Source organism: Podarcis muralis, chromosome 13 (assembly GCF_964188315.1).
Source record: "Podarcis muralis chromosome 13, rPodMur119.hap1.1, whole genome shotgun sequence".
NCBI lineage: Eukaryota > Metazoa > Chordata > Lepidosauria > Squamata > Lacertidae > Podarcis > Podarcis muralis.
The window spans coordinates 6,870,724-6,895,532 of record NC_135667.1 but is presented as its reverse complement, the minus strand read 5'-3'; the positions used below and the strand labels follow the sequence as shown (position 1 = coordinate 6,895,532).

Here is a 24,809-nt window from a genome sequence, read left to right as displayed (position 1 = left end):
AGCTAATGGGGCCTCCTGCTGCTGCTGTGCCACCGGAGCACGATTTCTATTTTCATCCTGAAGCAAAGTTCTTAACCCGAGGTACTATTTCTGGGTTAGCGGAGTCTGTAACCTGAAGCATATGTAACCCGAGGTACCACTGTAGTTCAGTTTTAGTAGCAAACCAGAGGTTAAACTAACCCCTTTCCAGTCCTGGGAGGAGTGTGGGGAGCGTTCGTGCGACACACCGCCACACTGCAGCCGACACACTAACGTGTTGTGTGACACAGTTTGGAAAGCTCTGCTATAGGTGTTTAATCTAGGAATGACAGATTATTCTTATTGCTGGCATTAGCTGACGTGGCAACTTCCTTCTTCCTTTTTGTTAACATGCAGTAGAATAAAACGAATCATACCATCGTAGAATCACGATTGTAGAAAGTGGCTTCACAGTGCTTTCAATGTACAGTATGGCGCAAACAGGGTCTTACTTAGAGCGCAACTCATATGATTTTATCACTTATTAAATTTATATACCTCCCTTGCTCAGAAAAACACAGGATGGTATACAGTAGAGTCCTGCAGTGGAGCATCTGTGGCGTGAAAAGCTGCAAGATTTCGGAAGCAATGCACACCGATTGAAAACTGTAGGACGGCCATGAATTTTTGCAGCTGCAACGCATAGCAGTGGGTTGGACTAGATGACCCTTGGTCACCAATTCTACGGTCCTACAATTCTTCGTATGGCTGCCAATCATCACCGGTGCGCGGACAGGATGTCGCTTGCGAAGGAGGGATGACGCTCAAAGAATGCCGTGGGGGGCAGGTGGGAGAGAGGGAAATGTCTGCCTTTGACCTCTGCCCTCCCCTCCAAACCACCCTGGTCACCTTCCCTGACCTTGGGCGGACGGCATGGGGGTTGTTTGAGGGAACGGGGGGCCTCGGAGGGCGGTCAGAGATGGGGAGCTGGAATTAGCTCTCTCCCTCCACCTCCAACCCCCCCCCCCCGGGAACTTCACGCCTTCCCAAGGCCTTTGGGACCAGGGTGCTGATTCTCAGCTGCCATTGTTGACTGGCGCTGATTCTCAGCTGCTATTGTTGACCGGCCGAGGGAGGGATGGGGAATGGGGGACAGGTGCTCGGAGCCAGGATAAGCCCAGGGGTGGGATTAAGCGGACGGAGGGGGGAGATGGAGGTTTTGGCGGGGTTTGGGGATTAACACCTGTTTTGTTTGTGGCATTAGGATGCTTTCGGATCATTTCCTGGGCCCGGCTCTCTTTTGTTGCGGGGGGCGGGGGGGGCGGGAGGAAGCGGTCCGTGCTGGCGTGCAGTGGCTGATGGGGGGGGGGGGCGAGCCCAAAAGGCCCAGAGAAGTGAGAGCTAAGATGCTTTTTAGGTGGGGGTGGATGGCAGCAGCTGGACTGGGGTGCTGAGTGGGACGGTGCCTCACGGCAGGACAAAGGAAGGTGGAGCGCGAGATTGCAGGGCTCGATTTCGTTCTGACGCATCCGCAGCCCTTTGTATATCCCGCGGAACTGTGGAGGTGCCTCTGTGACGGCAGAATCTGTTTTTGCCCTAAGGTTCTAGTCCTCATCGCTGGCACGGTTAAAGGAGGTGGCGAGGAAGGTCTTCTTGTGGCCGGTAGGTGGGCCTTAACCATCCTGCAAAGCACAGGTTGTAGGAGCAGAATAATTTGTCATTGAATTTATTTACGATTAAACTGCAGTCTATTCCGCTTCGTTCCTTCTGTACACAAGATTCATCTCTTCCTGGTGGATAACTTTAATTGTTGTTATTTATTAAATTTGTATACCGCTCTTCATCTGAAGATCTCAGGGCGATTCGGAGCATTAAAAGGCAAAATTAATATGCACAACTTAGACCAGGCACCCCCAAACATGGCCCTCCAGATGTTTTGGGACTACAATTCCCATCACCCCTGACCACCGGTCCTGTTAGCTAGGGATGATGGGAGTTGTAGTCCCAAAACATCTGGAGGGCCAAGTTTGGGGATGCCTCACTTAGACTGAAAGAAGCTGTATGAGGCATATCCTGGGCTTAAAACAGATATTCTGGCTTCTTCTCAGATTGTATAAATCTTTCTCCTTTTAAATCAGTAGAAGTTGTGACTCCCTGATGCAGAATTTTTGCCCTGTGACTGCCAGGCACTTTGTCAGATGGCCCTCGAGACTCGGATGCGAGGAAACGGCACACAGCACATGCTCAGAGGTTCTCTGATGAACAGCCCCCAGTCTGGTTGCACACTGCATTGGTAACCTACAGATCCAGTGAGTATTTGCTTTTGTTTATTTATTTTGCAAGAATTACGGACGGTTTAATTATAACGAAACATCAGAGTGGTTTACAGAAAGAATAAAGCAATGGGGGTGAAGCTTAAGGCAACTATTTGAAACATTCAGAAAATATAATTTAAATCAACGATGCGCTAAAGATAATACTAAAACATGTGTCAACACTCTACATGTCTGGATAGACTTTTTTCTTTCTTTCCAAAGGTGCCTTTGTTACCTGCATATTTTCCAACGGATTTTCAATTGTTAGCATGGTGTCATATGCAAGTAAGCTTATTTTCTGTTATGTACTGAAGTTCTCACCCTGGGCCAGCAGGGGGATACTGTCCACATATGCAAATAAGGGATCGAAAGTGACGTTCAGTGATTGGATAGTTACAGAAAATGGTTACAGTTACGTTGTACTGGAGTTCTATATAAGCAGGCTGGCTGAACCCTTCAGTTCAGTTCTGTTCTGGCCTGTGAATAAACAAGAGCTGTTTGAAGAATTGCTATGTCGTCTGATATGTTCACCCACAACCTAACATTTTCTGTTTTCCATTTTTGCTTATTCCTTTTATATTTCCATCTTCTCTAATTACATTGGCCAGAGATTCAGTGCCCAATACAAATACAATGGTACCTCAGGTTACATACGCTTCAGGTTACAGACTCCGCTAACCCAGAAATAGTACCAAGGGTTAAGAACTTTGCTTCAGGATGAGAACAGAAATTGTGTGGCAGCGACAGTAGGAGGCCCCATTAGCTAAAGTGGTACCTCAGGTTAAGAACAGTTTCCGGTTAAGAACGGACCTCCAGAACGAATTAAGTTCTTAACCCGAGGTACCACTGTAAAACTGGGGAAAGGGGGCATCCTTGTCTTGTACCTCAGGCTAGTGTTCTTTGTTCTGTTATACCATCGTTCACTACAATGGATGGGTAAAAATGGGTAAAAGGTAAAGGACCCCTGGATGGTTAAGTCCAGTCAAAGGTGACTATGGGGTTGTGGCGCTCATCTCACTTTCAGGCCGAGGGAGCCGGCGTTTGTCCACAGACAGCTTTCCGGGTCATGTGGCCAGCAGGACTAAACCGCTTCTGGCGCAACGGGACACCGTGATGGAAACCAGAGCGCACAGAAACATCGTTTGCCTTCCTGCTGCAGCGGTACCTATTTATCTAATTGGCATGCTTCCGAACTGCTAGGTTGGCAGGAGCTGGGACAGAGCAATGGGAGCTCACGCCATCGTGGGGATTCGAACCACCAACCTTCTGACTGGCAAGCCCAAGAGGCTTAGTGGCTTAGACCACAGCACCACCCGCGTCCCTAAATGGACTACAATGGATAGTCTTGCCTAAAACAACAGCGTTTTTAAGCAGAGCACAAAAAGAGCACAGTGAAGGCAAATTTCTGTTGTCAACAGGCAGGGAGTTCCAATGAGTGGGATAATGCAGTTCGTTCGCACTCTTGCACTCTTTTGTCCCTTGGGGAAAGGATCATGTGACCTGGAACACCCCACCCACCCCATGTTACCAATACAACATGAAGCCACATGGTTTTCACAAGAAGACAGCAAATGACTCAGACCACCTTCATTACTTTGAGTGAGAACAAGATGCTGTTGGTTTCCATTTTCTGCTCATTTTCTGTATCACTCAAGTGCCAATTACGCTGGCCTATTGATTTTTTAAATGTTACCAACTTTGGCCAAGCTTGGGGTTCTGCTGAGCCTTGCATGTGTGTGTCTTTAGTAACTATCACCCCCCCCCAAAAAAATTGGCTATTAGGAGTACTTTGGCCACCTCATGAGAAGAGAAGACTACCTGGACAAGACACTGATGCTGGGGAAGATGGAGGGCACAAGGAGAAGGGGGCGACAGAGGATGAGATGGTTGGATAGTGTTTTCGAGGTTACCAGCATGAGATTGACCAAACTGCGGGAGGCAGTGGAGGACAGAGGTGCCTGGCGTGCTCTGGTCCAGGGGGTCATGAAGAGTCGGACACGACTAAACGACTAAACAACAACAACAACAACAAATTAGGAGTAATTCCGGAGCAAATTGCAGCAGAATTACAGGCACGATAAACAAAGCGACTAGCAAAACAATAAATAATGGCATACAGTAGGGTTACCATATGTCTGGAATTTCCCAGACATAGCTGGTATTCAGCCCTTGCAAATAAAGCTCAACAACTTAATAACTTTTGTGTCTGGATTTTCACTTTTTGAAATATGGCAACCCTACATAAGGAGACCCTACTGGAAGAGTTGATTATGGCCCATCTAGACATAGCGACTGGGACATTCGCAGGGAAACCAAAATGCTTGTTTACTACCAACCTTCCTGTATGCTTGTGAAACACGGACCACTTATAAACGACGTCTCCACCTCCTTGAAAGATTCCATCAACGGTGTCTCCAAAAAAATGTGCACATCACTTGGGAAGACAGGCAAACTAGTATCAGTGTACTGGAAGCAAAGATCACCAGTGTCGAAGCAATGATTCTTCAACATCAACTTTGCTGGACTGGTCATGTTGTGCGGATGCCTGATTATCGTCATCAAAAGCAACTACTATATTCTGAACTTAAAACGGGGAAGCGTAATGCTGATGGTCAATAAAAGAGGTTTAAAGCCTCTCAAGGCAAATCTAAAAAATGTAGTATAAACACTGACAATTGGGAAACACTGGCTTGTGAGCGGTACAATTGCAGAACAGCCTTTACCAAAGGTGTCATGGGCTTTGAAGACGCTCAGGACGAAAGGGAGAAACGTGCTAAGAGGAAGGCACGCTTGGCAAACCCTCACCGTGATCAACTCTCATCTGGAAACCTATGTCCCCACTGTGGAAGGACGTGTGGATCCAGAATTGGCCTCCACAGTCACTTACGGACTCACTGGTAAGACCGTGTTCAGGGAAGACAATCTTACTCGGCTACAAGTGAAAGCCAGAGAAAGTTTTTTTATATATATATAAAAAGCAAGTTTCCCCAGTACAATGCATGCTTGCATTGTTGTTTTCAGAAATAGATGACAAAGTTTTGTTTTGTCTTCTTGTGTTGCAAGTTCTGGGAGGTGGGGAGGGAATCTGCTTAAAAATTAAACAGGGAAACGTTTGCATTTTTAGGCACACTGTTTCACATTTCTGCACTCTTTTTTCAGATGGAGAACAACATTGCAAAATCCATTTCGAATGAGAGCTGCGGTTTTGTTTAATGAATTGCTCTGGGAAGTGCGGAGTGGGCAGTTTGAATTTCTCCCCAACCCCCTGACATCCCTATTGGAGACCTACAGGCCGCTTCTGTGGTCTGTCTCAACAGGTGCATGAGAGGAATGTGAAAAAGCCACGACAACACGGGAAGAGCCATCTGGGGCCATCTAGCCCAGCCTCTTCTTCTCACAGTGACTGACCACATGCCTATTGGAAACCCACAATCAGGATTCGAACACAAGAGCCTTCTCCCCTCCTGTGGTTTCCAGCAACTGGCATTCAGAAGCACTGCTGCCTCTGACCATAGTCATCGATAGCCCTCTTCCCCATGAATTTGTCCAATCCTATTTTAAAGCCAAGGGACGCGGGTGGCGCTGTGGGTAAAAGCCTCAGTGCCTAGGGCTTGCCGATCGAAAGGTCGGCGGTTCGAATCCCCGCGGCGGGGTGCGCTCCCGTTGCTCGGTCCCTGCGCCTGCCAACCTAGCAGTTCGAAAGCACCTCCGGGTGCAAGTAGATAAATAGGGACCGCTTACTAGCGGGAAGGTAAACAGCGTTTCCGTGTGTGGCTCTGGCTCGCCAGAACAGCGATGTCACGCTGGCCACGTGACCCGGAAGTGTCTCCGGACAGCGCTGGCCCCCGGCCTCTTGAGTGAGATGAGCGCACAACCCTAGAGTCTGTCAAGACTGGCCCATACGGGCAGGGGTACCTTTACCTTTACCTTATTTTAAAGCCATCCAAGTTTGTGGCTATCTCTTCCTCCTGCAGGAGGGAGTTCCACAGTTACGCGCTGCTTACCGTAGTTTTCCTTCCACCTGTCCTAAATCTCCCAAAATTTAGCTTTGCTGGAAGCCACCAAGTTCTAATATTGTGAGAGAGGAATTTCATTTAATTTCATATTTTATTTTTATGCTGCTCATCTCACTGGGTTGCCCCAGCCACTCTGGGCAGCTTCGAACAAATCAGAGCATCTAACATTAAACATCTAACACAGTAAAACATCTAACATTTTCCAACATGAAAGCCCAAAATAACTTTTGTAAATAAACACACACCAAAAAAAAACAAGAAGCTTTTCTTTTTGAAATTATAGGGACAGAACTACCTACATTCTATAGAAATTTATTCATGTACTGAATGCTCTACAGCAGCAAGAATGCTACTTGCCCCAAAATGGAAATATCAGAAGTCCCAGCAAAGGAAGAATGGATACAAAAACCTATGGAATATGTGGAAATGGAGAAACTTCCCGGAAGAATAAGAAATCAAGATAACAAACGTTTTATAAAAGAATGGAAATGGTTTATTGAATATTTACAGAGAAGTTGTAAACAGATAAAAACATTGGCAGGGTTGTTGTAATAACCTGCATATTCATAAAAGTATATATTGAAAGTAGATAATTAAAGGAGCAAATTAAATGAATTTGGATATGCATGAAATATTAAAAAAAAATTAAGGAACTGCAGGAAGATGGGGTAGGAAGTCAAACTGCGAAATGTTAAATCTATTGTGAAACTAATGAAATGTATAAACTTGAAAAAGTATGAATAAAAAGGAAAGGAAAGTCCCAAATGTCGTAACCTTCTCTCCCTCGCAGGGACGTCGCTCTAGCAAAGTTGTAGCTGTCTGCCGATATCTGTCTCTTTAGGGTGGGATATTTGGGGGGTTTAAACTGAGAGAGCCAAACGTCAGTTGGGGGTTGGATGTGGGGAGCAAGGGGTCGGAGGCTGGGATCCTCGCTGTCGGTATCCGGGAGTGCTGCATTCCCTCGTCTCTGGCAAATATCTCTCTTCACACCCAGCTGCTGTTGACAGCTTCCCAGCCTTGGCTCGCTTTCTGGAATCCTGGTCTTTTTATATCGAGACAAAAAGAAGAAGGGGATAGCTTATGGGGTGGGTGGCGGCAGTGGGTTGGGGGGGGGGAGAGAAGAGTTAATTATCTTGAGGCCTTTGTCTCTCCTCCTGCGCTAGGGAAAAAGCGTCCGCAGGAGAGAGGCTGGAGGAATTGAATCTGGCCCGGTTCCCCGAACATAATGTCCACTTAGTTGGTATAAAGTGGTGATACCCAAACAAGAGGGCAACTGTTATCCAGGAAGAGGTGCGAGATTCCGGGGATTTGGAGAGGGGGGGGGCACACACGCACAAAGAGGGTGTCAGTGCAGAGATGCATCTGCGCAACCCAAGCCTAATGTCATCTGCGACAGAATTTGGGTTGAGTTGACCTCACTGCTGCCGAAACTGTGCCCCGTCCTCTGCTATGGGGAATTAGCTCTCACCGAGCCATCTCTAAAAAGTAGAGACATCACCTTGCCAGCAAAGGTCCATATAGTAAAAGCTATGGTTTTCCCAGTAGTGATGTATGGAAGTGAGAGCTGGACCATAAAGAAGGCTGATCGCCGAAGAATTGATGCTTTTGAATTATGGTGCTGGAGGAGACTCTTGAGAGTCCCATGGACTGCAAGAAGATCAGACCATTCTGAAGGAAATCAGCCCTGAGTGCTCACTGGAAGGACAGATCGTGAAGCTGAGGCTCCAAGACTTTGGCCACCTCATGAGAAGAGAAGACTCCCTGGAAAAGACCCTGATGTTGGGAAAGATGGAGGGCACAAGGAGAAGGGGACAACAGAGGACGAGATGGTTGGATAGTGTTCTCGAAGCTACCAGCATGAGTTTGACCAAACTGCGGGAGGCAGTGGAAGACAGGAGTGCCTGGCGTGCTCTGGTCCAGGGGGCCACGAAGAGTCGGACACGACTAAACAACAACAAGAAGAGCTGTCTCTGCTGGCCCCTTCTGTCCCGAGCCCCCAAACCCACAACTTGGGTCCCTCCTCTGTTCCTCCAATCTGGCCCTCGTGAACTCCGTTCCTTTGCTTGGTTGAGCCAACCTCTTATCTCTGAACCAGAAGGCTCAGTTGCCCCATACTTGCCCCTTCCTGCTCTAGCGGTGCCCCACAACCATCCTCAAGCCCTGCCAAGTATCCCCACAAATAACCCCACACAGCCTGCATTGAGATATATCAGTGCTCCTCAGGTTGGCCCTGGGCCCTCCAACATCCCACCTTCATCCCAGTTCTGCTGATCTCTTTTATAAGACCCTCCAAGTGTCCCTAATTTCCAGGGATAGCCCCAGATTTAAAGAAGCCGTCCCGGTTTCTCATTTGATCCCAGAATGTGCTGCTTTTCCTTTGGACGTCTCTATTTTCACCGGAGAAATGTTGGAGGGTATGGAGTTGGGCGAAATCCCCCCCCCCAAGGCAAGGAGATAAGTAACTAGACAACTTTTAGAAGACATCTGAAGGCAGCCCTGTACAGTCATACCTCGGGTTACAGACGCTTCAGGTTGCGTTTTTTCGGGTTACGGACGCACCGAAACCCGGAAGTACCAGAACGGGTTACTTCCGGGTTTCAGCGGTCGCGCATGCGCAGAAGTGCTAAATCACTCTTTGCACATGCGCAGAAGCACTAAATCACAACCTGCGCGTGCGCAGACATAACGCTGCGGGTTGCGAACGTGCCTCCCGCATGGATCACGTTCGCAACCCGAGCATCCACTGTATAGGGAAGGTTTTTTTTAATGTCTAATGTTTTATTACATTTTTATATATGTTGGAAGCCACCCAGAGTGGCTGGGGCAACTCAGTCAGATAGGTGGGGCATTATTATTATTATTATTATTATAAAAAAAAAAAAAGGACATCCCTATTTTCATTGGAGAAATGTTGGAGGGTATGTCAGCAGCTATGCTTTTTGCCTCCATGGTCAGAGGCAGCAATGCTTCTGAATACCAGTTGCTGGAAACCGCAAAAAATAAAAATTATATACCTTTAGGTGCCAGGCAAAAAACGTTCCTCTTTAACCAGTCAAGGCCCTTTTAAAATGTGTTGGGTAGGCGTGGGATTATTGGGTTGTTCTTGTTCTTGTTTTTATTATGCGTTTTATGCTGTTGCGATTCTATCTTGTGAACCCCTGAGACCTGCGGGTATAGGGTGGTATACAAATTTAATTAAATTTTAAAAATGCTCTTGTGCCAGGGTCTTCTTTGCAGGCTTCCTGCGGGCATCTAGTCAGTGAGAATGGGATTCTGGTCTCGTTGGGTCATGGGCTTCTGATCCAGCCGGGCTCTTCTGGTTTTCCTCTCATCCCTCGCATCAGCTTGCCTGACGCCTTCTAAGCCAGGCCCCAAACCCGCAAGAGACGAGGGTCAGCAGGGGGCTGGGCGAGAGAGAGACAACTGTCTTTCGGAGGGAGGAGTGGAGAAGGGAGGGGGTCTGGGTTGCCCTTGTTTTAATTCTCAGATTTAGAGCACCTGCTCGACCCAAAGACTCTGAGAACATCATGGCACGGCTGGGCGAGCCAAACACAAATCGTTTCGAAACTTTACAACTATAGGTATTGAATGCGCCAGACTTGCCGCCTAGAGAGCTTCAGCAGTTGCCCTGGGGCCCAGGACACCGTAAGATATAGCAAAGGGCACTTAAGAACACGTTCCTGATGAAGGAATCTCACATATAGGGGAGGAAGAGAGAATAATATGTCTTAGGAAGGGGGAAACTAAGTGGGCACGAGTTCAGGTTATGAATTTTGTAAATGGGGGGGGGGGGGTCTCCACACTTTTCACCTTGCTGCCCTTTCCAGCTGGTAAGCACTCCATCTGCAGGTAAGCTGCTTTCTGTTCATAGACTTGTAGACTTGGAAGGGAACCTGAGAGTCGTTTAATCCAGGGGTCCCCAAACTAAGGCCCGCAGGCTGGATAAGGCCCGAGGGACTCGTTTATCTGGCCTGCGGCGACCCCCGCCACCCGCTGCCCGCTCTTACCAGCGCTGCACTTCGCAGCTGCCCACTTCTGGGTTGGAGGAGCACCGGAAATAGCTTGTGCACATGTGCAAGCATTATTTGCGCATGTGCAAGCGTTATTTCCAGTGCACATCCGGGTGGAGGAGGCCTGTGCACATGCACACAAGCTATTTCCAGTGCTTCTCCAACCCGGAAGTGTGCCAGAAATAGCGTGTGCGCACACGTATGGGCACGCGCTCCCCCGCCCTCCGGCCCGCCGCGCGATCGGCGCTGGAGACACTGGCCCGAGGTGCGGTAAGTTTGCTGACCCCTGGTCTAATCCAACCCCCTCCAATTCAGGAATCTCAGCTAAAGCGCCCATGGCAGATTGCCACCCAGCCTCTGCTTAGAAACCTCCAAGGAAGGTTAATCTCTGGGGGAAACGTTGGAAAAGTGACTTGAAGTTTACAGTGTGTTGTTCTTTGAAGGAGAACTACCTGAAAATAATTCACAGATGGTATAGGCTTGCTAAGATGTATGAGAGAGAATCAGATAAGTGCTGGAGATGCAAAGAGGTGGAAGGAACGTTCTTTCATATGCGGTGGACTTGCAAAAGGGTAAAAGAGTATTGGGAAATGATCCATAACAAATTGAAAAAAATGTTTTAAAGTACTTCAAAACAACAACCAGAGTTCAATCTGTTGGGGATAACTCAGACTGAAACCCCCTAGGTGTCAAAAAAAGGTTGTTTATGTATGCCACTACTGCGGCCCATGTTTTGTTGGGATAGCTGGGAAACGGGCGAGGTCCCAACTAAAGAATGGCAACTTAAGTTGACAGAATGTGCACAACTCGCAGTCTTAACATATGGAATGAGAGCACAAGAAGAACATACGTTTAGAGAAGATTGGAAAATGTTTATTGAATAGATGGGAAATAACTGTGTACAGCTGAAAACACTGGCAGCATTAAGATAAATTCAACAGCTTTGATGGATGCAATAATGGAATACTGAATGGTATGGTTTTTGTAAAACATGCCGGGATTTATGATATGTAAATGAACCATTGAAAAAGAAGAAGGGAAGTCACTGATATCTTAAGGAGGTAAAACAAGTATCTTAAGTTGTAAAACAGAAAACTTAATCAAAATTATATATATACAGTATTTTTAAAAACCTACAAGGGAGGGGAGTCCAACACTTCCCAAGGGTTGAACAGCTTTTGCCACCCGAAAGTTCTTCCTGATGTTTAGTCGGAATCTCCTTTCTTGCCATTTGAAGCCATTGGTTCGAGTCCTGTCCTCTGGAGCCGGAGAAAACAAGCTCGCTCCATCTTTGTTGCAAAAGTGCAGAGCATGTTGTAAGTTGTTTTTATATGCAATGACGGCAGCAAGAATATTATTGGCACAAAAATGGAAGCAAGAAGAATTACCGACGTAAGAAGAATGGCAGATGAAATTAACGGACTATGCAGAATTAGATAAATTAACAGGAAGGATTCGAAACCTGCGGGACCAGAGATTCTTAGAAGACTGGAGTAAATATTTGAACTATTTGAAAAGCAATTGTAATTAACAGATTGCGCTAGTTGGACTGCAAGAAGTTCTGTAAGGAGGACTACTCGAAATATTGCAAGAAAGACTATGAAGAGAGTTATTTGTTGTTGTTGTTTAGTCGTTTAGTCGTGTCCGACTCTTCGTGACCCCATGGACCAGAGCACGCCAGGCACCTCTGTCCTCCACTACCTCCCGCAGTTTGGTCAAACTCATGCTGGTAACCTCGAAAACACTATCCAACCATCTCGTCCTCCGTCATCCCCTTCTCCTTGTGCCCTCCATCTTTCCCAGCATCAGTGTCTTCTCCAGGGAGTCTTCTCTTCTCATGAGGTGGCCAAAGTCTTGGAGCCTCAGCTTCACGATCTGTCCTTCCAGTGAGCCCTCAGGGATGATTTCCTTCAGAATGGAGAGGTTTGATCTTCTTGCAGTCCATGGGACTCTCAAAAGTCTCCTCCAGCACCAGAATTCAAAAGCATCCATTCTTTGGCGATCAGCCTTCTTTATGATCCAGTTCTCACTTCCATACATCACTACTGGGAAAACCATGGCTTTAACTATACGGACCTTTGAAGAGAGTTATTAGTTAATGATAATTAAAAGTAATAGAGAAATTAAGAAATGCAGAACAAGTGATAAAGAACAGAAAATCTTCAGAGGTTGTTGACGGAAGTCTAAAATATTGTATAAGAAAAGAAGTTATGTTAAATGATTGTTGGAAATGACATGTTAAAAAAAACATGCTTTAAAAAGCAAAAGTACAGAGCATGGGTTATTATTTATGTGCAAAGTAAGTACTGTATTTTGTAGAGAAATAAATAAACTGACAAAACAACATGAGAGACATGGGATTCCATGGGGCGAACCAGTTCAGAGCTGGTGCAGATTAATAGGCAGAGGACTGACAAGTACATTCCTCCCCACTTTTCTTCCAGCTCACAGCTGTCTCCTGCCCCTCCCACCCCACGACCTAAGACCCTCCCCTCACCAGCCAGGCCAGCATCTCCTTCTCTGTCAGATTAATGCCAAGCAAGAAGAGGCAAGGGGATATTGAGTTCTGGAGCCCTCAGACCACCAGGTACTTTTGCATACTAGAAATGTATCAAGCTGCACATTTGGGCTGGGCTGGGCTGGGGAGGCGCAGAGATTTCCTTTTTCTGTAAATGTATTTTTATTTCCTTGTGTAACGTATACAAAACCGTAGATGGAAATCGAAAGGTGAGAGGCAAAACTATAAAGCAGGGGTAGAATGAGTTGTGCCTGGGTTAAATTTGGAAAAAGTGCAAGTAAAGAATATCGGCATGATTTGATTGTCAAGCGTCGTTCCAATTTTTCTGGGCTTGTGATGAGGTTTGTCTTGAAAATGATGGTTCCGCTGCATGTGTAATAAAAGGAATGCCAAATGATATAAAAAGTGTCCTGTCGAAATCTCAAATTATGAGTAGTTTTCTCCATTATTGCTATATTCCAGAGCGAGTGGTAAGATTCTGGGTTGTTTTCCATTGAGTTGTAATGACTATTTGAGCTGCCGTGACAGGACCAATTCTTTTGACAATATATCTGTATTGAACTTATTCAGTAGCATTCATCTTGGACCACGGTGTAGAGCTTTTCTATTGGGGAAAAGAGGCATTTGGGTGCAAAGAGGGAACATTTTGGCTTCCCTTTGTTTTCCATTCCCCACAAGATACTCAGTTTGCCCGGGAGAGAGACACAGAGAGAAAGAAGAGCTGGTGTATGAAGCTTGCAAGAAGAGGCAAGCTTTGGAGCTACACAGAGCAGTTTATCACACGGGCCAGGAAGATAGCTCCATTCCCTGTTGTCTATAGGCACTTTAAGAGAGCAACATCGCCGGTTAAGGAGATGGTGCTGGGAGATTCAGATTCATTATCCTGTTGGTGCTGATCAATGTTTTAATGCACTTTTAAGTGGACATTAAATGTGTGTTGTGATTAGGCTGTTATCTTTCTGCCTGAAGTTAATGATGTCTGCATTTATAACCAAGGTGTCTTTCTGGGGAGCTGCTTGGAGGCAGTTTTGAACAGGGAGTTCCCCGACAGCTCCCTCCCACCGGGTACGATACGATGATACGATAATCTTTATTGTCATTGTCCCATACAGAACGACGAAATTGAAAAATCTACATCAGACATTCAAAAACCAACAAGCCTGCTATCCCAGCTATCCCAACCTGGTTAGCCCCCTAAAAACTCTGATACCCCATAATTAAATACAATATACTCCCATAGAGACTCCTTAAAGGTAAAGGTAAAGGGACCCCTTGACCCTTAGGTCCAGTTGTGGCCGACTCTGGGGTTGCGGCACTCATCTTGCTTTATTGGCCGAGGGAGCCGGCGTACAGCTTCCGGGTCATGTGGCCAGCAAGACTAAGCCGCTTCTGGCGAACCAGAGCAGCGCACGGAAACGCAGTTTACCTTCCCGCCGGAGCGGTACCTATTTATCTACTTGCACTTTGACGTGCTTTCAAACTGCTAGGTTGGCAGGAGCAGGGACCGAGCAACGGGAACTCACCCTGTTGCGGGAATTCAAACCGCCAACCTTCTGATCAGCAAGTCCTAAGCTCCTTAAGGTAAAGGTAAAGGTACCCCTGCCCGTACGGGCCAGTCTTGCCAGACTCTAGGGTTGTGCGCTCATCTCACTCTATAGGCCGGGAGCCAGCGCTGTCCGCAGACACTTCCGGGTCACGTGGCCAGCGTGACAAGCTGCATCTGGCGAGCCAGCACAGCACACGGAACGCCGTTTACCTTCCCGCTGGTAAGCGGTCCCTATTTATCTACTTGCACCCGAAGGTGCTCCTTACAATGTGTTTAAAACCAAAACCCCTTTCGCTAAGAACCTGTTTCTCAGGCGGCTATTCCTAGTCTTTATAACCCTGTACCTTCTTCCAGAAGGCAGAAGCGGAAAGAGATCATTTCCGGGGTGCGCACTATCCTGCGCCATCTCTGCAGCTTTCTTATGGCACCTGGAAGCATAGATTTGATCCAAGGTGGGAAGAGTGCACCCAAATATTCTCTCCGCAGTCTTCACAACCCTGGACAGCATTGTTTTTCCCCTGACCGTGCAGCTCCCAAACCACACACACAGACCATAAGTTCCAACAATCATAGAGTTGGAAGGGACCCCACGAGTCATCTAGTTCAACCCCCTGCAACCTGAGAGGGTGGCGGAAGCAGGAGAAGGCATGTCCCTCATTGTTGACTCTCAACAGGTGGAGGTAAAGATGGCAGCATCGGTAAGGGAAAACAAGGCCACACAGCCGTTCTGCAAGACCAAGGAACCGCCCGCGTCCTCACAGCACCCTGAAGGAGCACGACAGACACTGCTTGGATGGCTGAGGTAAGTCCAGGAGTTAATCCCAACCTCCAGGAACCAGAACGTTATCTAGGATCCACCGTATGGATTAAGCCAGTCTGTGGCCCCTTCTCTTAGCAGTGGAACTGGCCGATGGGCCCCATGTCCATTGATAAGAAATAATATGCAAGAAAGGGACGTGGGTGGCGCTGTGGGTAAAAGCCTCAGCACCTAGGGCTTGCCGATTGAAAGGTCGGCGGTTCGAATCCCCGCGGTGGGGTGCGCTCCCGTCGCTCGGTCCCAGCGCCTGCCAACCTAGCAGTTCGAAAGCACCCCCGGGTGCAAGTAGATAAATAGGGACCGCTTACTAGCGGGAAGGTAAACGGCGTTCCGTGTGCTGCGCTGGCTCGCCAGATGCAGCTTTGTCACGCTGGCCACGTGACCCGGAAGTGTCTGCGGACAGCGCTAGCCCCCGGCCTCTTAAGTGAGATGGGCGCACAACCCCAGAGTCTGTCAAGACTGGCCCGTATGGGCAGGGGTACCTTTACCTTTAATATGCAAGAAGAGCTGGTTCAGACCACATGTCCCTCTAGCCTAGCATCCTGCTCCCAAAAGAGGTCAATAATAATAATAATAAATAATAATAATAACTTTTATTTATACCCCACCCTCCCCAGCCTAGACCGGGATCAGGGCGGCTAACACCCGATATAAAAACAAATTGATTGAAATGCAACTTAAAAACAAGATTAAAATACAACATTAAAACATTAATATACAGCCTCATTTCGATGGAAACTCAAATCAAAAACTTTTGGGGGGATGAAAACGTCAAGTCTTCACCAAGGCTAGGGTCAGCCAGGTCCCCCTCCACACACACATACATAAGGAAGTTCATCAATAGGAAATTGCCTTATGCAGAGTCCATCTAGCTCAGCACTGCTTACACTGGCTGGCAGCTGCTTGCCAGGGTTTCAGGACGGGAAATCACCCATAGCTACCAGGAGGTGCCATTGGGGACTTTCGCTGTGCAAGGCAGATATCCCACCGTTGATCTTACAGGCCTAAGCCAGCTGTGAATATGTTGGGGGCCTCTTTCGTGTTTATTATTCACGATATCGAGCTCAGGGTTGCCCTTCCTCTTGACATGGAGCTGGGAAATGTAATACCGTATTTTTTGCTCTATAAGACTTTTTCCCTCCTAAAAAGTAAGGAGAAATGTGTGTGCGTCTTATGGAGCGAATGCAGGCTGCGCAGCTATCCCAGAAGCCAGAACAGCAAGAGGGATTGCTGCTTTCACTGCGCAGCAATCCCTCTTGCTGTTCTGGCTTCTGAGATTCAGAATATATTTTTTTCTTGTTTTCCTCCTCCAAAAACTAGGTGCGTCTTGTAGCCTGGTGCGTCTTATAGAGCGAAAAATACGGTACTTCTCCTTGTCACAGAGTCCCGGGCAGCCTGAAATATTGCGGGCTCCGAATGACACGAATGGAATTGTTGAGTCGGAAGGGACCCGAGGGTCATCCAGTCTGACCCCCTGCATTGCAGGAATCTCAGCTAATAGAAGTGGGCACCTGTGCCTGAGAGGGGTTGTTTAGGGGGTAGGGGGCAAGGCTGCGATTTAAGGGCGCATGGCATCCTTCTCACGCCGCCCTTCCCCGAGCCGCTTTGCAAGGCTGGCATCTGATCAGATCCCCCCTGGAAAATGCACCCCGCCTTTGTGTGTAGCTTGGCTCGCTCGCTCGAGCTGCGCGGAGCACTTTGCTCGCCATTTTCTTTCTCGGAGTGAAGAGCCCAAAGGCACCCCTTCTCCCTTGCAGAAACAGGATGCAAAGAACTGCCTGGACATTTTCCCAGAGAGGAATGTTTCAGTGCAATTTTCGTAGCTGTTTCAGGAAGTCAGACCGACTTGCCCAGGAATGGCCTTGTCCTGGGTATTTTTTGTGTTGTTGTTGTTAAAAACAATATCTATCAATAGCCCCCTTCTAATCCTCCCGAGTCTATTTTAATAGTGCTGACCTATTTTAATCAGTTTAATCAAGGGATCCGGCGTAAGACAGCCTAATCTATACATCTGCGTGCTTTCATCTCTTCTAATCTCCCTGAATATTGGGCTTAATGCCTCTGATCCCTTTTAGGCACCTACCAGCCTGGCCTAATCTCATTTGCACATATGCATATTTTAATCTGCCTTTTGTTCAGCAGCTGACACCCCCTCGCCTTTCCTTTGCATCCCCAACAAATTTTTCGATGGGAATTTTCTGCTGGGTGTGAAATAGGATGGCGAGTCTCATTTACAGTAGGGGAAAACCTCCAGTTCTCTCTCCTGAGACTCCCCAAATCAGGACTTTCCCAGACAGCCGGTGAGGCTAGCTTATTCCGTTATTCAGTTTATTCCTTCAATCTGATTGATTGATTGATTGATTGTCATTTGGATCGATTAAAAGGGGGGACTGCCCTGGATTAACCAAGCAGCTATCTTTTATTTCTCTTTTCATGGTTTCAATTCTCAGCACAAACAAAAATATATAGATACAAATGTCACAAACCAGCAATTACAGGAACAGTACAGGTAGCTATGATACTTGACAAGCTTAGCATCTGATTTTTTAAAAAGAAAAGCGTGAATTGTTTTGAATGCAAATGTTTGAAAGAGCTGTGAATAGCAGGGCCTGTCATAACATTATGTGCCTTCCAGTGGCGTAGCGTGGGGGGTGCAGGGGGGGCCGGCCGCACCGGGCGCAACATCTGGGGTTAGGGCAAATCCATGGGTTAGGGGGCGCAAATCCACAGGTTAGGGGGCGCAAATCCACGGGTTAGGGGGCGCAAATTACTTGCCTTGCCCCGGGTGCTGACAACCCACGCTACGCCACTGGTGCCTTCTAAGAGGGTGTCTGTTTTTTGTTCACATAAGGGTCCTGCTAGATCAAAGGTCGCACTCTTCTTTTCACTGGGGCAGATTGGATGCCTCCAGGATGCACACAAGTGGGGTCCTCCCCTGCTGTTGCACCCTGAAACTGAAATTCAGAGGTACACTGTGTCTAAACATGGAAGTTCATCTAGCTAGCTATTGTGGATAACAGCCATCAGCACACCTGTAGTCCATGAATTTGCCTAATCTCCTTCAAAAGATGTTCATGCCCAGCACCAGCTTTATGTGGCAGGCAGTTCCACAAGTTAATTGTGTGTGTGTGTGTGTGTGTGTGTGTGTGTGTGTAAAGCAACCGCTTTGCCGGTCCTGAATCTACTGCCACCAAACTTTACAGCAAGTTCAGCTATGGTGAGAGAAGGTGGGTGGGGGGACTTCTGTGTTCATTCTGCTGTGAATACATGCAGATTTCACTCACTAATTAAGCTGATTACAACTGGTACAATCAACCCACTAAGGGCAGGGAACCTTTGGCCTTTCAGGTATTCCCGGACTACAACTCCCATCAACCCTGGCCATTGGCCATGCTTGCTGGGGCTGATGGGAGTTGTAGTTCGGCAACGTATGAAAGGTCAACATCCATTATGACTGTGGCGAGAGAGAACTGTAGTCCACCCCTCACAGAGCTCCAATTCCCAGCATCCTCAACAAACTATAGCTCCCAGGATTCTTGGGTGGGGGGAAGCTGTGTGCTTTAAATGTATGGCATGCACGTATCCAAAACTGGTGCATACTGGAGAACAGAAATGCACATAAATGTCCCTCTCCACCCAGACTGCGTTGGAAGGTAGTGGTGTTCTTCTTCACTGAGTTTTTTAAGCAGAAGGCGCGCCTTGCAGAGGATTTCCTGTGTTGGCCAACAAGGTTAGGCTAAATGGCCTTTGAGACCCTTCCACCTCTGTGATTTGGCGAAAGGCTATTCCTGCTGTCACAAGGCTGGCACCAATCTGTGGTCTGGATACAGCATGGGACTTATAGGCTTTCTGCACAAAGGGCTGTGACTTGGGGGCAAAGCGCCGCAGGAATCACAGGTGCAGGTTTATAGCTGGGGTGGGGCACTTGTGGGTCTCTGGGTGTCGCTGGTCTGTAGATCTCATTGGCCCACTGCTCCCGCCTGAAGCTCTGAGAACCGAGGCTCAGAGAGGAACGCCGGGCTGCTTGAAAGCGCTTTTGCAAAGGGCTCTCGCAAAGCCCCACAGCTGCTGTTTTCGGAGGCTCAATCAGGAATGCCAAACTCCTTGGAAGCGCTTTCACCAAAGGGCTTCCTGGCAGCCCCGCCAGGCTCCTGCCTGAGCCTCCTCAGGCTCAAAGAGGAATGCTGGGCTGAGCAGGATTTAACCCCCGTTAATCAGCTGACAAGTAGGGATTAAATCTGTGATGCTTGGGATGCTGAGGACCAATGCACCAGGTATCCCCATAAGAGCAGGAGGGGGACTTTTGCAGAGTTTAGTTTCGCTTTCGACCGTCCCCAGGGGGGCTCATCTGGCGTCTTCATTACATATCTTTAGGCGCCAGGCGTAAACGCTTCTCTCTAACCAGACCTTTGGCTGATTAACATGCCATGGCCTTTTAATTGTGCTTGCAGATTGTTTCTGTTTTATTACTTTGCATTCTCATTTTCTATTATTGTGACACAAACCGCTCTGTGACCCTAGATGAAGAGCAGCACACAGTTTTTAAAATAATAATAATGTCTGCTCCCTCATCTGAGCCAGCCGGTTTCCTGCTAGATTTCACCCTGTCCTCAGATGACATCAGCTGGTGGGTTGGTGTAATTTGGGGGAAAATGCCTTGTGGGCCAAATGGGGTGCCCTGGAGGGCCAAGACTGGCCTTTGGAACCCTGCTCTAGACCAGGGGTTGGCAACCTAAGCCCCATGGGCCGGAAGCAGCCCACGAGCTGCCCCAAACTGAGCCGCCCGCTTGGCAAGTCCACGCACACTGCGCTAAACCGACACAGCACAACGTGGGGACTCTCTTCTGTGGCTCCGGAAATCGCTTCTGTGCATGCCCAGACACCGAAAATCACTTCTGTGCAGAAGCAATTTTTGGCATCTGGGCATTCGCAGAAGTGATTTTCAGTGTCTGGGCATGCGCAAACGTGATTTCTGGAGTCGCGCTGCGCCAGTCCAGCCCATGGAAGATCTCCGCGGGAGTGATCCGGCCCGTGCCCGGTAAGCCTTGCCAACACCTGCTCTAGACATTCAAATAGTGCACCTGAAATTATTAGTTATCTGATTTCTTACCCACCTTTTGCTTTAAGTTCCCAGATTTACAGTCCAGAGCTTAAAACAATTGCAAAGAAAATCTAAATCTTAGATATCAAAGTCCAGGGAGGGTAAAGATGTGTGCTTTCAGCATGTGAGGGACAATATATAATGATGCAAAACACACCAATTAGAGGAGGGAATTCCACAGTTTAGGGGCTGCCACAATTATAATGTTAGATCTTTTTTAATTTCTGCATTATTCTTTTTTACTTGCTTCTACAGTGGTACCTCGGGTTAAGTACTTAATTCGTTCCAGTGGTCTGTTCTTAACCTGAAACTGTTCTTAACCTGAAGCACCACTTTAGCTAATGGGGCCTCCTGCTGCTGCCGCTGCCACACGATTTCTGTTCTCATCCTGAAGCAAAGTTCTTAACCCAAGGTATTATTTCTGGGTTAGTGGAGTCTGTAACCTGAAGCGTCTGTAACCTGAAGCGTATGTAACCCGAGCTACCACTGTAAATCGATTCTGGACTTTTTAGTGACACACAGCACACAAATTTAATCAATCGAAAGCTAAGCCTCAGGGTCAGGGTTATAACCAATATTAGTCCCCCACTGAGTAAATCCACTAAAAAAGAATGAACATGACTAAGGTCCGTTGATTGCAATGGGTCTAACTCTGAGTAGAATTCAGGCCACATTCGTGCTATACATTTAAAGTGCTATGATACCACTTTAAACTTTCATGCCCCCCCCCCAATAATTCTGGGAACTGTAGTTTGTTAAGGGTGCTGAGAGCTGCTTGGAGACCCCTCATTCACCTCACAGAGCTACAGTTCCCAGAGTCCCCTAGGAAGAAGGGTTGATCATTAAACCACTTTGCTAATTGTAGCTCTAAGAGGGGAAGAGGGGGGCCCCCAACAACTCTCAGCTCCTTTAACAAACCACAGCTCCCGGAATTCTGTATGGTGTGATTGTGACCCTGTTGTTGTTGTTTAGTCGTCTCTGACTCTTTGTGACCCCCTGGACCAGAGCACGCCAGGCCCTCCTGTCTTCCACTGCCTCCCGCAGTTTGGTCAAACTCATGCTGGTAGCTTCGAGAACACTGTCCCACCATCTCGTCCTCTGTCGCCCCCTTCTCCTTGGGCCCTCCATCTTTCCCAACATCAGGGTCTTTTCCGGGGAGTCTTCTCTTCTCATGAGGTGGCCAAAGTCTTGGAGCCTCAGCTTCAGGATCTGTCCTTCCAGTGAGCACTCAGGGCTGATTTCCTTAAGAATGGAGAGGTTTGATCTTCTTGCAGTCCATGGGACTCTCAAGAGTCTCCTCCAGCACCAGAATTCAAAAGCATCGTTTTAGCAAATCTCTCTTCCTTACAAGGAAAGAGATTAGGCCCAGTTAGCCAATAACAGGTGAAAGCCACAAGGTGGCAGCCGTTGTTCAGGAAGGGGCTTGAGATACTGCCAGAAAACTAGGCGAAAACGCCAACTCTGGATACATTGGACAAAAGGGAACTTTGCCTTTTGCTGTGAATTTGGTGCTTCTACATCAGTGGAGAGGTAGGCTCGCCCAGGGAGAAGGGGTTGGTCGAGGGTGCTGTCCTGAGAGGACCAGGGATGCAACACAGAGGGCGTCTCCAGGCTGCATTTTGCATGGAGAGATTCAGACACATTTCCGGAAACTCGGGTTTGCACAATTAAGATGGATTTAAGGGCTCTGTCCCCCCAGTGCCACAAATCCTCTTAAAAAGAGAGAGGGCTTCTTGCAGCGATGGGAACATATGTTGGAAAGTGTGGGGCGAACGAATGACGGATGGGAATACATATAAATACCCACAAACAGATCAGAAGCAACACTCAGTAAAGACCAGGAATGGCCTGACAGCTGTGTAAGCTTTGTGCAAGAAAAAAACAGGAGGAATGGGGTATAAACAGGTCCTCTGGATGAGCCCAGAGATTGTCTCTTTTCCTCAGAGCACAGATCTTCACCCGCTTTTACTCTGGGGAAACCCAGCCAGATGAGCAGGGTACAAATAATAAATTATTATTATTATTATTATTATTATTATTATTATTATTATTATTAAGCAGCAATGGCACTAAATGCTTAGTAAAATCATCATTATTCCTTATAATTCTGATGTTCAGGCTATGAGTGCCATTGTTTTTGAAGCCCAATCAAAACCACACACACACACAAAAACACCAGGCAGTGCCATCATGTTTAGGGAGAACTGCAAATTTCCAGAAGGACAACAGAAAATCTTTGTGACTACTAAAAAGGAACTAATCCCTAAAAAGAAAAACTCAGGGAGGACTGGGCAGACCATTGTGGCCACTAATAACCGAATATCTGCTGGGAAATGAAGCAAAAAGAAAACCAGAGGAAGAGGGAATGGAATGGTGTTTCCGGGGCGGGGAGCTCAGCTGGTTGGAGCACATTGCTGGAGCACTTCATGCTGCAACATTTCATTGCAGCTCCCAGTTCGGTTTCATTTAAGTGATCTTGTAGCACCAGACCGAAAGGCTCCTCTAGCTCTAGCACAGTGATTTAGCAAAACGCCTTCTTTCTTGGCTTGCCTCTAGCAACCGGCATTCATTCGCACGTACCCTGAGAGTCTTTATGTCATATACCACTCTGGCAAATAGCCCCTGACACGTACAGAGACACACGGAATGCAATAGCTGTTTGATAGCCTTTATTCTACATTTCGGGGGCCGTGCTGATATACAGAGCGGGGGGGGGGAGCGTCCTCCACTGCCTTTCAGGTGTGGAGCTGGGGGTACACGTGTGATTCGAGGATGGGGGGGCGCCTGATCTTCAAAAGGAGTTACTCCTCGTTCAGACCTTTCTGCAAGGGGACAGGGAGAGAGGAAGGAGGAGTCAGCGGAGAAATGCAGATATCAGGTGGGAGGGGGGAAGAAACTGAAATTATAGGAGTTGGAGAGGAGCGATAACGCACCAGAGGTTTCTCACCTTTGCCCCAATATCACGGCTCTTGGCCCTCAACTTGTTGACTTGGGACTCGGCGATGTCCGCCCGCTCCTCGGCCTCATCCAGCTCGTGCTGAACCTTCCGGAATTTGGCCAGGTTGCTGTTGGCCTGTTCCTCCTGCATTGGGGTTGGGGGGGGGAGAGAAAGAGATGGGGTGAAATCACAATGGGGTGGTGTATTAAAGCTAGTTCGTCCTACCAGGGGGCATCGAACGAAGCCGAATGTTGGGAGATCCGAGACAAAACGGAAGAAGCTTCTTCGCGCGGTGCAGACTGCGGAACTCCCTGCCACAAGGGGTTAGCAGCGGCCAATAACTTGGATGGCTTTAGAAGAGAATTGGAAAATTCACGGAGGGTAAGGCTGTCTGCGTCTACCGGAGACGAAAGGCTTAGGTTCTACCTCCACTGTCAAATTGCTAGCTGCTGGAATCGCAGGTGGGGAGAAACTCTGTCCCTGCGGGTTGCTGGATGAAGAGGAAAAGGGATGGAAGGGGAGGCTCCGCCCCATTTTCTCCAGCTCCGCCCACTGTTGCCGTAGCCCCGCCCACTGCCAATATGCAGCCCCTGGCGCATTATCCTCAAGGGAATTCAGCCCTCAACAGGGAAATAAAAATGTTGGCCACCCTGGCCCTACAGTAAAGACCTTTAGATGAGCCTTGCTCCTCCTTTCTGTCAGAACTTTGAGACAGACATCAAAGGAGGAGCAGGGTCTTATCGGCATGGGCGCCCCTAGAATGGGATTTCCTCCTCTGGAAAGATTGCTAAAAACCACCTCTGTCCTGACTAACTAACAGAAACAAAACAAAAACCTCTTTCCTTTTTTTTCTTCTTCTTCCCCCCAGCAGGCATTAAAGCAGGTGACGGTTGATTTTAACAGTCTGGCTGTTTTTAATCTTGTCATTTTACATCCTGCTGACATGTGGTTTTATTTGATTTTACGCTGCTTACAAGTTCTGATTCTAATGGAATTGGATATTGGATTTTCATTTGCTTCTGTTGTCATTTTTCCCCTGTTCGGCTGCCCTGTCGGCGGGGACGGGGTGGGGAGAGGCGTAAACAAGAAATAAGATAATACTTCTGAGTGCGTGTAGCGCGAGGGGGGAATCTGGGGAAGATGGAAGTGCTCTCTGCCGTCGCCCACAGTGACCGCAAAATGGTCACCCACAGGTCCATTTACTGAGGAACGTAAATGGGAATAATGACGGGGAATGGAGAAGCAAGGAGTGGCTGCAGAGCTTAGTGGTTAGAGCACCTGCCTTGTGCGCAGGGTTCAATCCTCAGCATCTCTGGGTGGGCAGGCAGAGACGCTTGTCTGTAACCCTTGAGAGCTGCTGCCAGAAATTGCAGGCACTACTTATCTCAATACCAGTATAAAACAGTTTTCTGTGTTCCTATGTGAGCCACGTAGGGGGCAGGTCATGGTGAGTTCTCCCAGGTGTCAAGGAGGCAGAGGGAACCCAGTAGAGTGTTCCTCAGCCTTGGGTCCCCCAGATGTTGCTTTGACTACATCTCCCATCATCCCTGAGCGTCGGCTAAACTGGCTAGGGCTGATGGGAGTTGAAAG

The 24,809-nt window shown here is 47.9% G+C and overlaps 1 protein-coding gene and 1 long non-coding RNA gene across 5 annotated transcripts in view; one reads left to right on the top strand and one right to left on the bottom strand.

Annotated features, from left to right (window-relative positions):
• Nucleotides 1-543: 543 nt before the first annotated feature.
• Nucleotides 544-24,183, top strand: LOC114581478 (uncharacterized). 2 transcript variants are annotated; one of them, XR_013390342.1, is made up of 5 exons: nucleotides 544-626; nucleotides 1,560-1,620; nucleotides 2,145-2,267; nucleotides 15,038-15,165; nucleotides 23,448-24,183. It is a non-coding gene; the product is annotated as an uncharacterized LOC114581478 (long non-coding RNA). The 2 variants fall into 2 exon arrangements; XR_013390341.1 differs by lacking the exon at nucleotides 544-626 and having other exon boundaries at nucleotides 1,281-1,620.
• LOC114581469 (myosin-7) overlaps nucleotides 22,936-24,809 on the bottom strand; it is a 42,096-nt gene continuing 40,222 nt past the window's right edge. For 2 of the 3 annotated variants that reach the window (XM_077916897.1, XM_077916898.1), the window contains exons 39-40: nucleotides 23,229-23,363; nucleotides 22,936-23,103 (exon numbers count right to left, since the gene is read on the bottom strand). In XM_077916897.1, the coding sequence (XP_077773023.1) occupies nucleotides 23,083-23,103; nucleotides 23,229-23,363 (156 nt within the window). In that variant the 3' untranslated portion in view covers nucleotides 22,936-23,082. Of the gene's footprint in view, nucleotides 23,104-23,214; nucleotides 23,364-24,809 lie in introns of all 3 variants that reach the window. The other variant, XM_077916899.1, reaches the window with a different exon arrangement.